The 16,297-nt window shown below is 41.5% G+C and overlaps 1 protein-coding gene across 1 annotated transcript in view; it reads right to left on the bottom strand.

Moving 5' to 3' along the window:
• bckdhb (branched chain keto acid dehydrogenase E1 subunit beta) overlaps positions 1-16,297 on the bottom strand; it is a 54,312-nt gene that overhangs the window by 12,567 nt on the left and 25,448 nt on the right. The window contains exon 9 of the mRNA XM_041943104.1: positions 3,963-4,049. Within this exon, the coding sequence (XP_041799038.1) occupies positions 3,963-4,049 (87 nt within the window). The remainder of the gene's footprint in view (positions 1-3,962; positions 4,050-16,297) is intronic.

Below are 16,297 nucleotides of genomic sequence, written 5' to 3'. Positions count from 1 at the left end.
CCTTGACACAACTTAATAAAGCTCATATTCTGCTTTTGTTGACAGAATGTCAAGAAGGGGTGGATTCTAGTCAATTAATCAGTCAGTTGATCAATAAACAATTAATCAATTATAATTATCCCTGCCAGTTAATTTTTCACATTATTTTTCAAGCAAAACAGCCAAACATTCAGTAGCTCAAGCTTCTCAATTGTGGGGATTTGCTGCTTTTCCTTATCACATGACCTTAAATTGAACGTCTTTGGGTTTAGAACTGTTGGTCGTACAGTAGGACTATGCTGTGATATGACATTCATATTATGCTCCATCTTTTATTTTGTTGTGTTGCAAATTACAATCTTGATGACAGTAGTTTTTGTCATGTGGACAACACTTTGCGTTCTTCCACACGGCACAGATGGAGGCAGAAATCTGCATTAAGGCAACACAAATAAACATGGAAGGAGGTGAACATGATACAAAACGGTGGAATTTGGAAGACGAGAAGGACTTCGACAAGACAGAACAAGGATCTTGTACTTAAAAGAGGGACTACATTCTTCACATGGAAGTAGTTTAGGTATGGAAAAGTCTCGCACAGACCAGAAAATTGTACTTTGAAAATGATGCTCGGTCCCCACAACAAAAACAGCTCTTGTTGATTAATTTCTATGTTAAGGTTTGAGGCAGTAGCTTGTGTTGCGTTGAAGCGATGATTAAAAATGTGGTCATAATCATATTGCATGCTGTTATCCTGTCTGTATCAAGACAAGAGATAATTCAATACATGTTCTAGTTTAAAAATTGCTTCCTTAAGAGTTGGGAGAGAGACTTATGACCATGATATTCTCCTGGGTGAGAAACTGTTGATTCTCTTTTTCTATCCACAAATGTGCAGCCCTGAAGAACAGCCCACACCACATCCGAGTTACTTTATGGTGCGTCATCGAGGTTGTGACCTCATTCTGCTATCTGGAAAGAGGTAAAACAATGGTCAGCCTAAAATCTTATCTCTTTGAGTATCAATCACTCACCCCCTGCAGACTTCAAAGTGGTTTTTAAAATGCTTGATTTAGCTTGGTCCTTTGGAACGTGGCAGCTGTAGTCTTGGATGTAGTCTCAGGTTCACAGTGGTTACAACGGATTCCAATGGTGACCCAGTTTCATGGTGAAGGAAAAACAATCAAAACGGCAACAAAATCCCCTTAAACCACTCAAGCAGCATAATCCACTTCTCCTCTGTCCATCAAGATTCTTGTTTATACGCTTAACATTTGTATGTATGCTAAAAGGTGGCTGAACTTTAGTAGCAAGACACATAAAAAACAAACACATCACGTAGTAGTTATCAAAGGCTACTGTGGCCATCATAGCTTTTATTTGTGAGGAAGCCAAAACGAGCACATCCATTTCTCTCTGAAGACGGAATATCTGCGACATAACGTTGGGTTTAACAGTGTGACAGAGGCCTGTAGGTCAAGCTGCATCCTTTTAAAAACACAACTATCAACAAGTCTAGGCTTTTCTTTCCAGGGAGTGTATCCAAAATCGCCTAAGGCCACGCGAAAAACTGCAGATCAATGCAATCAGTGAACACACCAACAACTTACATCACCCATACACAATGTGAAAACATGGAAACATGGAAATGAGGAGGATGACTCACTAACCATTTAAGCCCTCACTGAAATGGGGGAGAGAAACATCTGACTGACAGCGAACAAGGGGAGGATCGATTGTTTTACTGCTTCGGCACTCAGTTCATGCACATTAGCAAGGAAACAGCTCCAGGTAACACACAGACTGCTGCACATGCAATTAGCCTGATGACTTTTGAGGAGGCGGGTGGTAAGGGGAGAGTGGTCATTGTTGAGACAAAAATTGCTCACGGAGAGCAGAGTGGTACTCACTGCTAAGAGCCTTATGGGTGTAAACACCCCACATACTAAAGATAATTATTTCACCATGCAAAAATACACATAATTAGAATGATGGGAGGGGGAAGACATTTCATTTGCTCATGCATCACACTTGGCTCAGAATTTGTCTGTGACATGTCTTGGTTACAGAGTCCTGGCCTTTGGTATTTCCAGCAGCAAGCAATATTTCCTAAATCTTATGTGGGCAGATAGACCCACTGAATTAAGAATCTCAGATGAGCAACATAAATGTACAAAACTCCCTCTGTGCAGCTCCGAACTGGTGAGAGAAGCTGCTCCCCTACAAAACCTTTCTACTCCTTGAGTATTCATTAATGCCTTCATCTACTGGCTGTTCTAGCTAAGTTTTCAGTTTTCATTTAGAGCAGGGGTCGGCAACCCGCGGCTCTTTCATCCCTCTGATGAGGCTCCCTGTGGCTTTTGAAAATAATCAATGAGTAAATATATTTTATTTTAGTTTGTTCGTTTTTTTTTTTAAATATTGCGCCGCCTAACAGATGACAGCGTACGATCCTGTGTAAAGATGAAGGTGACAGCACACAGCCCTGATGTGCAGGCGCTGAGCGCTAAGGTTCAGGAGCACAAATCACACTAACCAAGTATTATAAATATTTTTATTTAATTGCCCATTATTTTGCATAAATTCATATTTTTTCATTGTTCAGTGAAATAGTCCTATATTACTATTTTGTATTGTATTTTTGCCTCCTGAAAGATGTTCTCTACTTAAAAGTTGTTCATTACTTGAAAGTTGTTTTTGTTCTTATTTTGTATGCCATTGTGTTTCCATCCTTTGAGCTGCTGGAACTGCAAATTTCTCTTTGGAGATTACTAAAGTAAGTAAGTAAGTAAGTATCTATCTATATCTATCCATTGCTTTCATAAATGCAACACATTATATTTGTTTATACATAGCATAAAGGCAAAAAAAAAACCTATATGCAGTGCTATTTCATTTTAAATGTCAAAAGTGTTTTGTGGCTCCCAGTGTTTTCTTTACCGTGGGAAACGGGTCTAAATGGCTCTTTGAGTGGTAAAGGTTGCCGACCCCTGGGTTAGAGCCTTGTAGCTCGCCAGCTTAAGTCAGAATAAGTTAGGCTACACAGAAAGGCCTTGAGTAAGCAGTTCAGTACAATACAGTGAAAAAAATTGTGCAACTTAAAAAATGCAACAATTTGCAAAAATAAAAATAAAATAATTAGAATATTTATGGATTTTTTCCATCCTATCGATAAAGGCAGGAAGTGTAATGTCATGGAGTCATTTTTACTGACTGGCACCATGAAAAGTCATTAAATCCATTGAATTACTTTTTATACTGAAGAAAAGTCCCAAATATGGGACAATAAGGTAAGATCTGAAGTCATGGGGATATTTATAGGTCCCATATCCTACGAAAGTGTCATCCTGAATCAAACAGTATTTGTAGAAGAAGTGTGATTTTTTTTAACAAATTGTCTCAGTCGGGCACTAAGGGAAATATAAATAAATGGTAATTTACTGTATTAAAGGTGTTGTCAATGATTTACAAATCCATTAAAAGACAAATACAATTTGATAAGTATTGAATTATATTATTAGTAATTCTACTGAATTTGTTGAATTGTTTACAATATGCAACGGGGATAATGGTAATGAAAGTGAATTTTATTGAAGTTTTATTTTATTCAATTTAAGTACTTCTTATTCCCCTCTAACTGAGAAAATTGACTGGGAATTAGATTATAGCAACCACTACTGTTGAGACTGGCAGGAAGCGTAATTTTTCCTTTGCTCTCGGGCTAAGGTTTGAAGTGTGAAACTGCGGGCTCCCCCACAGATAAATTCAAGACGACGCGCCTCACCGTTTTAAAATCACTACTCCGGGGCATTCGGTGAAAGCTATTGTAGCTTTATTAGAAAGCGTGGCTTTTATTGACAAAACCATTGAAACCTATTAATGGCAATATCCTTGAAGACCGCCTCTTACCCCTGGGAGTTACAGATCCCAATAAATGCTCATCAAATACAGTACGTTCTCTTACGCTGACGGCAGACACTCACCTGTACTGAAGAGCTGATTTCAGCAGCAAAACCTCCAGTCACCGGCGCCTCATGACTGATGAGCAAACGTCCAGTTTTCACCACTGACTGAAAAACAAAGACACATACAGATGATTACAGATGTTTCACTGTTCCCCACCTTCATGTTTTCAAATCAGCAGTCCCTCTAAAGGACGAGCCTGGCATTATCTGCTAAATTAGAACAAGACAAGCAGGCCAATTCATGCACATCAGAGTTCAGACTCAACACTGTTAGTCGAGCTAAATGACTGATCGTCTGTGGAACCAAACATCACTCCAGTCAAGTATTTTAGAATAGTCACACGAGCACGTGTTACCTGTTGCACAGGATCATCTCATCATATTCCTGTATGTGCAGCAGGCTTAATGTACTCATGCAACGTATGAACATTTCAAACAGGTCAAAAGCTGAACTCATCCTGGCAGCGTCATAATTACAGGTGGGCCAATGGGAAAGGCATAAAAAATTTTAGCAACAAACATAATGCTTTCGGGGCACGCTCCAAGATACAAAGGTCTGTGTGCATTATGGATGCACACACACTCACAAAGACTGTGTGAGATACACTGCCGAGGTAAAAGCTTAAGTACTGGAGGTGCCATGCTGAGGCTGTATGTGGGCTGGGAGACGGGTGTTACCAAGTACAGAGTGGTTCACATACTGCCTGCTGTGGTATGCTATATCTGCTTACTACCCTCAGGCTGCGTGTGTGTTTGGCTGTGTCTGTGTGTGTGTGTGTGTGTGTGTATAAAATGGATATGACACAACAGTATGAGCTGGAGGGCTGATTTAGGCTGGTACATAGGGCCAACGGGACAATCATGGACATTAGAGGTCTCGGACTCCCAGGCATTTGCATTTGGGTTTTCTGTAACCTGACATTACTGCAGAAGGATGCCTCTGCTCCACCCGTTATCTACCACAGCATAAAACCAATACTATACTATAATCTCATCCACTTGCCACTGGTCCAGACCAAAGCTATGTCTGTTCTCTGCAACTTCAGCAAACCTTTCCGCTCCTCTACCCAGTTGTTGAAGTTCTGTTAGTCTCCAGCAATAAATTGGGCATGCACCTCTAAAACACAACACAGAATCATTACCACAAGTGATATGCATGTTGCTATCTGCATTATTTTGAGGATTTAAAATTTTCAAGAGGATTTAGAGACCAACATGTGTGAGTGGAATCCCTGTGCATTGATTTTCCACTGAAATAATGGCACTACGCAATATACTCTTCATTTAAACAACAGGCGGTAAATATCAGATACCTCTCGCTCAAAGCCGCAAACCAAGCCACCAAACAGCCACCATAACTAAATAACCCGCTGAAAATAAGCACCACATGTCCATATGGCACTGTAAATTAGGCCTGACATTCTTTCCCCTCCAACAGGACCACATAGCATCAAACACCGGGGCATTCTGGGGCTTCGAGCTGATGCTAAACAGGCGAGTGTTTACATTGCTGAGGTCCTGGCTTTGGCCGTGAAGCACTAAATAACTGGGGTAAACTGGAGCACACTAGTACTGTGGGCTAAATGAGTCTGCACTGTGTCACTGTAGGACACTAATACTTAATATGATGCCTCTTCCTGGTGGGGCACACTGGAGCACCTTGTTTTATGTGCTGAGTGCTAAGTTTTTTAAAGTTTAGTGTAGAAAAGCTGAACTCAATGCTCGTGGTCAGAGGCTACACATCTTTAACCAGTTGAGGTGACTGAGTTCAGTGTGCAAAAATCACTGATTATATGACACCATCTTCAGGAATGTGGAAGTTAATAACATTGGAAGACAATAACAACAGTTCTGCACAGTGAGGAGGAATCAAGCGAGGGGTTGAGAGGAGGGCGATGTCTTGATATGACATGTTGCTGTGAGGTTCGCCTGAGCGCCATGACTCATACAGGTGCAGTGCTGCCCAAGCTTCTCCTTGTGACACAACCCTGCTGTGTAAACACAAGTGACAGTCACTGGCAAAGAGTCCACTAGCTGGCATAAACTAGTTCTGTAGGCTATTCTAGAAGTAGCTGCATGTCAGTGCACAATATGACAATATGTTAAAAAAAAAGGCGAAATGTGGTATTGTCTGGGAATGCACAATGGCACGGGTGCCCGAGTACAGTCGGTAATGTAGTTCATATTACGAGCTGAAATCCCAGCATTTCAGTCACATAGGGAAAAAAAAACCTCATGGTTACATTAAAAATAATGACATTTCTCACTGTGCTGATGGGAAAAAAGCAATTCATGTAAAAAATAAAAACAAGCAGTTTTTTCTCTGTAAAGATTTTGGGTACACATTTCTCTATCCACTTCAGTGTAGTCACAGGCTATACAAAAGGGAAATATGATGGCTTCTGAAGTCAGATTGCAGCCTATTCATGGCCGGCCTTACACCTAAAGTGTCCAACTTATTCAACTCACCTCACTGCCAGAGGTTCAATTACACACAGTTCCAAGAGACGAGAAAAGAAAAAAAGAGACACACTCACAGAGTCGCTTTTACATCTCTGACAGGAGGCCGTGACAGCACTCTAACTTCTACATAGTAATTGTGGCTGTAGCCTTTAACCCAGTTGCTTCCGGTTGTTGGATGGGTTTTCAGGAGACAGAACCATCCACTCTCAACGTGCGGTTTGACCCTTTTCTCAAAAGTCATCCAGTCATCTTATTTGCCCCTGACAGCCACCTTTCATGTCGGTAAAATTGGGATCAGAACGGGGGCTAAGGCACTACTTTTAAGACAGCAGTAGAGCCACAGGAAGTACATCGGTAACTGTAAGATGATGATCAGTTAGACGCATCCAAGGAGAGAAATTATACGCCCTGAGTGAGGAGAGAACAGTTAAATATGTCATGAATCTTTCAATACAACCTCAAGAGGACATGGTGGCAGGTGGGTCTCTTTGTTATGGTTTTAGACCACAGACTCGTGACTGATGAGTTCGTTGCTTTATTACTCATGTCCAGTGAATCAAATAGCATGCTCTTGCCAAATAAAAGCAGTAAGAAGAGGTTGTTAAGAGGAAATGGCAGACTGTGCACTGACATTAAGGTAAATATTGACAGTGGAAAAGGGAAGATAATCTAAAAAGAGACGCCAGTGGCAAAAAAACAGAAGGTGGGTTTAGGACGGTCGCTGGAACTGAGAGTGAGGCTCAGTTTGAAATAGATCCTGTCCTGCTAATGAGGCAGAGTTCTTTCAAAGACTAACCAAAGTCAAAGGGAGTTTTTGCTGTAAAGCAGCAACTGTGGGGTAATTAGTGATGGCAAAGGGGTACGCCTGAAAATATCGGAATTGGGAAACTGATGAAATAAGAGAGCAAATGAGAAAGCAATGGAGTTTCTGTATGATGCAATTCCAGTGAACAGGAAGCTGATTTGTGTTGTTCCAATCTATCACTTCTATGGCTTGTTTTAAATCCATTTTGATTTCCTCTATCACTCCTCTGCTGCACTGCAGAATATTCTTGGACAAAGTCAAGCATCAATTTTGAATGTTTCCTAACACTGTCTCGCTTCTGAGAAAAGCCAACAATCTCCAAGGAAGTCAGGCTATAAATTAGTCAACTTGTCATTTACTACTAACATTTTCCCAGACAATAATTACATGACAAAACAAGAATACACACCCGGAGCTGTGCTTGATTTAAGTGCCAGCTAGGACACTGTGGCATCACCTCAGTGACACTAGTTTATGTTTGCCAACCTAAGTCTGAGTAGATAAACTTCCTGAATAAATAAACCTGAAAGTGCTACTCAGGTTAGAGATTCAATCTAGTAAGAAAATACAGTATTTGGGGCCATACTTAAGCAGTTGGCTAGCATTCACACTAACATTAGATTGTACCCTTTTCTTAGTTGGTGTAATATTTGAGTTCAATTACTGTTCTGCATTCATCAAGCCAGCATCTCACTCCCTTAAGCTGCTGGCCTCGATCCATCCTCCTCCCTGCCCGGCCCGGGCTTTGAGTCATAACGAGGGCTCCTGGTTGGTGGCGGCTGGTGGTAGTTGGGCTGGGCGACAGCTCTGGTGGCTGCAGCTTTACTACTCATTGTGCTGCAGGGCTGTCATTAGATGGCGGAGTTGTTCCGCTGGCTGCTGGGGAAATGTCATGTTTACTGCCATTCCCATACACACCCAAACCTAATGAGCAGCATGGAGCTTGTCCTCCTGCGCTCGCTCCGTCTTCACTACAATCTGTCTCTTCCTCCTTCAGGCTCCTTCCTTCCTGACTCCAACGTTCCTCTGTGCTGCGGTTCATCTCATCCTCGTCACCCATTTTTCTCTTTGCTCCTCCCTCCATCCATCCATCCATCCCTCAAACCATCCATTTATCCTCCTCTGCCTTCTTGAAGCCTACGCTCTCAGACCCAGCGCTCCCCACCATGTGGTCTCACCGCTCAGAGGCTGGCAGCCAATGACCTGGCATGGCCTCAGAGGCTAAGGTCAGAGCTGTCACTCTCCCATGGCATATATACTCCCACACATAAGCAGATGGGGGCCCCACAAAGGCATGTGCATGCATGCCACGCAGCCACATACGCACGTGTATATAGTGTGTGCAAGTGTACATCCACACGTGCAGACATACACGGCTTCTCATACGTTGCTTTTTCAGGATAGATTGATTTCCATTTTCTGACGATGACAGCCGGTTACTTTCACAGGTTGCCTCCTCCTCCCGCTGCTGCTGTCAAGGTATTTTGGCATTAAAGTGTCATCTTACACGAAAAGGAGCAAAAAGAGAGCTAGCATTTATTTATCAAGTATATATGGTTACTGTATCAAAGAGCACTAACTCATACTAAAAGGACAGTGTACAGACTGTGGGGATGAGAAGTGAATAAAAACGGTCCATACTTGGAGCTAAACTGGGCTGCGGTTTGACTGGTGCAGAATCACATAATGTGCTTTCAAAGTTTTCAAAACACATGCAAGTCTTTCCAGAAGAAGTTGCCAATACTTATTTGTTGGATCTGTATTTTTATGCCACTAAATTGGTCGAGAATAATTTAAAAATAGGGTTGATGACAAAAACAAAATCTGCTGTGCTTGTACTGTATGCACACACAAACGCTAGACTGTAAGTGACTCCCCGCCTTCCCATGGAGCATCCCTCCTCTTCCCCAAAGCCGTCCATCAAAACGCGACAGGAAGAGAAAGTTTAGTTCTGTGCCACCACCGAGGAGTCGTCCTTGCCGCTGGATCTGCTGGCTTCGCTCCCTTCCGCTGACCCTGTAATTGCACGGCCACCACAGGGTCCTAACTCATGCGCCACCATGTGATCTCCGTGACAAATGAGAGTCGGGACGAGGCTTGACTACTCACTGGGGCCTTTAAAGTGGAACTCTGCGATTAGCGGAGAGGGGTGAGCGCTCGGCGAACCGGAGGCCCTGTTAAATCACAGCGCTGTGAGGGAAGCGGGGCGGGAGGAAACACAAACACTCAGTTACTCTTTCGGTGCCATACGCTCACTCGCTCTCCCTCTCTCTCACGACAGAGAGAGGGAAAGTGAGAACCAGTGAGGGAGGGAGGGTGAGAGAGCACAAGAATGAAAGAGGAGAGGAGAAAGTGTAGAACAGCCTCGGCGCTGGGCGGAGGGCCAAGCCATCCTCCAGAGGAGCCAGGACGCCAGAGGAGACCTCAGACAGAAATAACTCCAAACAACCCATAAAGACCCATTAAAACCAATTCATCTCAATTACTCCCTGACACACACGCACACAGACACGGATACTCTCGTACACACACACAAACACACACTCTACCTTTCTACCCTGCAACCACACTCTACCTCTGACTGTGCATCAGTGTGTACAGTCAGATACACTACTACTGTACGCACTCCAACGTGATGACAGCTCTTTGTGAGCATCCCACAGACTGCTACATGTATGAGCAGACAGTAAGCTAGTAAAAATCAATCCATGACTTTTAAAAGGTCCTATAAAATCGGGTATCATATAACAAAGGGGTGATTTCTGTGCCTGCAGCATCCAAACATTTTTTTTTTTACTCAGCAGGATAAGCTGTAGTAGCATTGAAGTTAATCAACTTTGTACTTGAGTTACATTTCAAGTCAAATCCATCACAGAGTAAGACCAAACTTACTGCAGGAGGGCAGAGCTCAATATTTTTTGTACTTTTCACAATATAATAAAATTAAGGATGAACATCATGAGTTATGGTGAAGGTTAATATCATTATATTAAAAAAATAAATCTGGCCTAATTACTTATTATGTGTGTTTGAGAGCTGCTGTGGAGTTTATATTGTCTATACATCTGTGCTGGCTGCCTTGGTGAATTGATTTGTCTGGCTATTTATTATATGAATGATAATTTATTCAACAGATAGTTATTTTTAGTAAATTGCCTGAGTTCTGTCCTCTTCTCAACTTAGTTCTAGTAAGACTACGCTGATGAATCATAAAGGATACTCGGTTGTATGCACAGGCTGCAAAGGGCCATCTACAGAAAAGCAATTTAATGTTGTTTTGGACATCAGGATTCAGTGAGTCTGATGTTGTTAAATTGGTGCACTATATTTTCAAATTTTTACTTATTTTGCAGCCTTAACTAAAAAAATGCGTTAATTTAAAAGTTCCATCATATAACTTTATCATTATAAAATGTGATCTTTAGTGATGGTTTGGGGGTCTGTTCCATTTTCTATGCATGTGGCGAGCAAATCTGGCAAGAAGACACATTGATAATCTACTAATAACTACATTTATTATATTTATATAAATTATCTGATTCTGATAAATGATGAAATGTGAATCCAATGCTTGTCTAGCCATTTGATTTGCATGCCCCTGTTCTCCTGGAGTCTCAGTTCCCCTGATATTTCCCCCCACATGAAGGAATATCAAAACCCAATACCCTACTGCTATATATACAGCATCACTGCTGTTTGGGATTTTTTCTCTAATTATGTACTTATTCCACATATTTGTCAATTGCGTCTTAACATACATGCTCACACACATGCAGGCATGCACACACATTTTTTTTTTCCTGTTAACTATTAAACTGTGTTTTGTGGCTATGTTCTTGCAGATTTTCCACTTTTTGTTTAAAACTGGTGTGTTTCCATATAAAATATGAAAATGTATGAGTACCGCCAATCTCCTTTGCCTAAGGGAATTTAAAAAGTTGACAATAGTAGTATTTGGCAGTGTTGTGAGAGAACCCACAGTGGTGTCATATTCAAGTTCTATCTTGTTCACATCTTAAACTGATTTGATTTTGCAATATTTACTTTTGAATGAGTCCCAAATAAAGACAACTGTCACAATTACATTGTGCCTGATCAATACAAGAAACAAGAAATGTATGAATGTGTCTCCTGCCCACGTACAGTAATCATAACACAATGTGGATAATGACAAACAGTGTTCATTCCATGAGCTGATGGAGAATTTTATGGAAATATAGACAATAACAATGATCAAAAGCAAATAATATACAAACAGTGGTGCTTTATGGTGTTAGTAGCATCACACGACACCACCACAATTTCATTAAACCACCTTAAAAGTCACCACAAGATAGAAAGAAGAAAACTAACACAAACCCCCTGCTGCAGCACTCAAACCTCCACAACAGGAAACTTGTTTAATGCGTCCCAGTGCCCACAACATTCCTACAGGAGCACGGAGACGACTGCATCTGGCTCCCATCTATACTCTGTCTCTTTTACAAACACTGACAAAGCCATTTTGCTGTGTGCAAGTCAATGTCACAGTCACACACACCAACAACGTAATTTACCACAACGTTTTTGGCATAATTTTGATTGATATTGTGCATATACAGTATGCTAAAAAGGCGAATGATGAATATATGTATGTTTTATCTGAAACTTGGCAGAAAATCTCAAGATTAAGGGCAAAACATCTGAGACTTGATGACTGCCTTTCAATCATTGGTTAAAACTAAAAGCTTTCCCATGCAAGGACAGACAGATCTTTCCTTGTAAAAAAAAAAAAAAAAAAAAAAAAAAAACCTTTCACTGACATCACTGATTGCTTAACACACAGAAAAAATGTGTGTACTTATTACGTCAAAGTTGTAATAACTAAAAAGAAGAAATTTAAATTGCTTACTTTGCAGTGACAGCCCTTCCTATTTTAGTGTTGTGTGCTTCCAAGTGACGATGTCGATACTGTGATTTGATCGGTGCAATATCTTTGTGAGCAGGTAATAAACATGGTTTGTAAAAATCGCTTCAATTCTCATGGCAACACAGGCAGTTAACCAGCTGTGGGGGCCCAACATTGTCAGCTAGTCCCATGTATGATTTGAGCACTCATCGCGCTACCAATCGTACTTTTATTACTTTATCTACCGACTCACGTCACTGTCCAGCGCATGAAGTGCAGAGGCTACAGGACTATGTGTTGCTGTGAGCTGACAGTCTGGTTATTAGCCGTCACCACAGCTGGATCTCATGAAACAGAGCTAACGCAGGCTAGACGCTCCTGCTTTGTATAATGTGGGATGAACACATCAGTCAGTGTGCAGGAGCTGCAGATGATTCAGCAGGTGATAAAATAACATAAATAAAAAGCAACATTTATCAGGAATCAGTGCTAATGCTAGTAAGCTAGGCTAACTAACATCAACTTTCTGAGTTGAAGCTCATACATACAGTATCCCAGCGATGCCAGCTCTAAAACATCAGTCACCAGATGCCGTAGGAAACCCTCAACCATTTACACTAAAAAGTCCAAAAACAATATTTTCTTTTTTTGGAAAAACAGATATATTGATCTTAACTTTAAGAAAACTCTTAGTTGAGCAGCTTCAGTATAAAAAAACATCATCGTGTTAGTCAAACTGAACTCTGAAGTTCAGTCAAGAAAGTTGTCAAAGTTTCAACACACAACACAGTTAATCAAAGCTCAGAAACAACAAATAGAAAGTCGAAGAAATACATGAAAATAATTGAGAGTTCAAATAATTGTTAACAAATCCCCACCACGCTTGAAAGGGAATTTCAAATCTTGCAAGAAAAAACACATTAGTAAATGTGCTTTCTATTACATCTTAAGAGCTGTTTTGAAAAGAAAAACATAAAAACTTCTGTTCAAGATTGATGAAAATCTTTTATTAGTTTTTGGTTTGGATTCAGTTTATGCCAATAATCTGTTGATTAATAACTGACTTTTAAAGGATCTGGAGAATCCCTGAGCAACAGACTATCTGGTGGTGTGTGTTGCATCTGAGCAGACCTCTGTTGGATGTCTCTGTGCCCTTGTGACTTCAGACACTCTCCCTTTTCCACTCACTCCTGCTATCGGCCTTCAGGCTGACCTCGATGATCTCAATCTGCCCACACCTCTGGCCAAGGCTCCTTAACAAAACCGTCCTCTGCTGTGGAAAACTAAGGACCTGGCCCAAAAACGTGACGAGCGATCCAATCTAACGTGCCTTTTGCTTTTAGAGGGCTCATTTCATAACAAAATAGACGAAGCCATCACCATCATTGTTATTATCATATGGTACCAAAATGGTGTTTAGCCAACAGTCACTGCATGACAGAAATTGAACAGGAAAGTATGATTTCCATGCCTTGTTTCGATTGTTTTGCCTATTTTCAACAGTCTCTTTTTGTTATTCTCATCTGGTTGATCTGTATGGGAGACACTGATCTGTGGAAATCACTCGTAGTCTGCCTCTTTCAAAAACAGGACCACCATGGCTAATATTCAGAAGTGATGAACTATGAGCCTATACGATTTTTCAACGAGTCTCAGTGTGGATTCGGCCACATTTCTCCAGTGAGTGACACTGCGAAGAATTTGAGAAATCTCCAGTGCCTAGCTGTGGAATGTGAGCAGTGGCTACCGCCAGGAGGGATAATGGAAAAGAAGTCAGCAGCAGACAGTCAAGTGGGGGGTGGGGGGTTGCAGGAGATACACGGGGGAGATTATTATACCTTTTTTGGCAAACCACAAATGGCCTTCATCAATTTACACTTCTTATCCAGATAAATTCCCCAAATGCAGTAAACTGAAGTGTTGGTCAAGGATTTCTCCTTTTCGCAGAGTTGCATTACGCCATACCTTTCACCAGCAACACCAGGAGAGAGAAAGAGGAGCTGGACCCGTCCCCCCAAAACACCCATGAGTAATTTTCCACTGATATAACCACCAAAACACTGCTGCAGCGCCACACAAGACAGAGTTATGACACACGCAACGGCCAAATGGCACATATGATCCCACCTCGCCCCAAATCCCCCCTCTCCCGATTCCAATCTTTATCCGGCTCCCTCTTGCCCCACGTTTTCTTTCCCTCCACAAAGTCCCGCTGGTTCGGTCCACAGAGCGCAGTGTTAACATTGTAATTACAGACGTGGGCTACAATAATAAGAATGTGGGGAGTGGGCCCAAACCTCTGGCCACTTTCTTCCTGTGCCATTTTCTTCTACTTTGATTGTTTCCAGTGTGTGTGTGTGACAGTGGGCCAAAGATATTAGGAGTGTTGTGGTGGGCCAGTGAGCAGATACTGGCTGAGACCCCTCAACTGAAAGGGAAACACAGGCATGAGCCCGGCCCGTCTGTGTGCTAATCGCTAGCAGGCGTCCACCCCATCCCCTGGCCCTGCTCCAGACCACAGATCCAAGTAAAGGCAGAGTCCGCTCAGCACCGCGCTGGGTGTCAAACCTGGCCTCGCCAGTGCAAGGGCAAAACCCACCAGCTGAATCCCAATGTAGGCTCACAATGCATTTCTGTTGCATTAATCTCCCATCAAATGACAGAACAAACTGATTGAATGCACAGCCAGTTCATCAAAAGGTTTTACATCTGCTGTTCTAAACGTCTGCTATGTTTTTCCTGGGAACAATCCTCTGGCAGCAGGGGTTCCCATCCTTTCAAAAAATCATTTTCCTGCACATTTCCAACGTCCTACAGACTAATCATGTTCTCTACGTGGAGTTCTCATTTGCTAAATCTTAAAAACATTTGACATGTTAATTGCCAACTTTGAGAACAGTTTAAATGCTAAGACACCAATAGGCGTCATGAGATCCTGAACACGCACATGAGCGTCTTTGATGAGGTTTGGTGTTTAACTTTAGGACCCTTTTTGTCTTCCCTCCTCTCCGTCTCTTATTAGCTTTAAATGACACATTTCTACACAAAGTGAATACACATGTTGCAGTCTTAGATATCGTTAGACACTGGAGAAATAATGCAGCTGTGCTTTGAAAAAAAAGGCGTAAGAAAAAAAATATGGCTACATTGGCACGACAAATGACCCAATGTCCGACTGTCTTTGCTGGTGTGTTATATGCTGAGTATATCCATCCTCCTAAGCAGTGGTTTCCAACCCCATTTACACTCATCAGGTCAAGTGTCTTGCATCTGGATAAAATCCAAATGAGATTCAAGACACTTTCATTTACACTTACAGTATATATGCACCTCTGACAGCCAGAACACAAATCTGACTGCAATCAGTCTTTTTTTTTCCTGACATGCAAATCAGAGGAGGTGGTAATGCACCTGAAGCTGCTTGGTAACTGACAAAAACAGCAGAAGAAGAATACCTTCTTCACTGATCGACTTAGTTACAACAATAACTGTTTAGCTAGCATTAGCTAACGCAAACACGTGAACGAATCGTATTTATGAACTACGGGCCAGACAACAGCTTTATCGTCTTCTTGGACTCTAGCCCCCGCTGCTCCTCGCCCACTGGGCTGGGTCCACCTTGTATTTGATCGTATGTGTTTCCTCGTTGCTTTAATCAGAGAGAGATCAATGCTTCATTTCAGTGTAATTTCAACTTCAGCTGTCATTATCGCAAGGCCAGAGGAGACAGACCATGGACGTATTAAGAAAAACAGACAGTGAGTTGATATTTCCACAGACCGCTTACTGACATAGTTACACTAAGAGGAGTAAAGATTACGTATGTGTCTTTGAGAGACCGATGAATTTACACCTTTACAACATCTGGCTGGAATGCGTCTCCTACCACCTTTGGATTTCAGTCTTGAATGTTTCTTGGATGCGCTGATGCTTTGCTTCTGCTTTTTGCATTTCTTTTTAGCAATTCAGCAATTCTATTTTTTCAAATTAGCCGTTTTCAAATGAGCCTTCATGGACCATTTCTTTCTGCAGAAACAACACAAGCTTAAAAAACAGAAACTTAAAATCTACAATTCGAAGATTATGTTTGGTGCTATCACTTAAGCTCAGCAGTAAAAAAAAATCAAAAGTAAAGGAAAAAAGGGAAAATTATTGTGTTTTTAAATTATGGATTCACATTTAACATAAAAAAGATGA

Source organism: Chelmon rostratus, chromosome 8 (genome assembly GCF_017976325.1).
Source record: "Chelmon rostratus isolate fCheRos1 chromosome 8, fCheRos1.pri, whole genome shotgun sequence".
Lineage (NCBI taxonomy): Eukaryota > Metazoa > Chordata > Actinopteri > Chaetodontiformes > Chaetodontidae > Chelmon > Chelmon rostratus.
The sequence above is the reverse complement of the archived record's forward strand: the minus strand, read 5'-3'. Positions and strand labels throughout refer to the sequence as shown.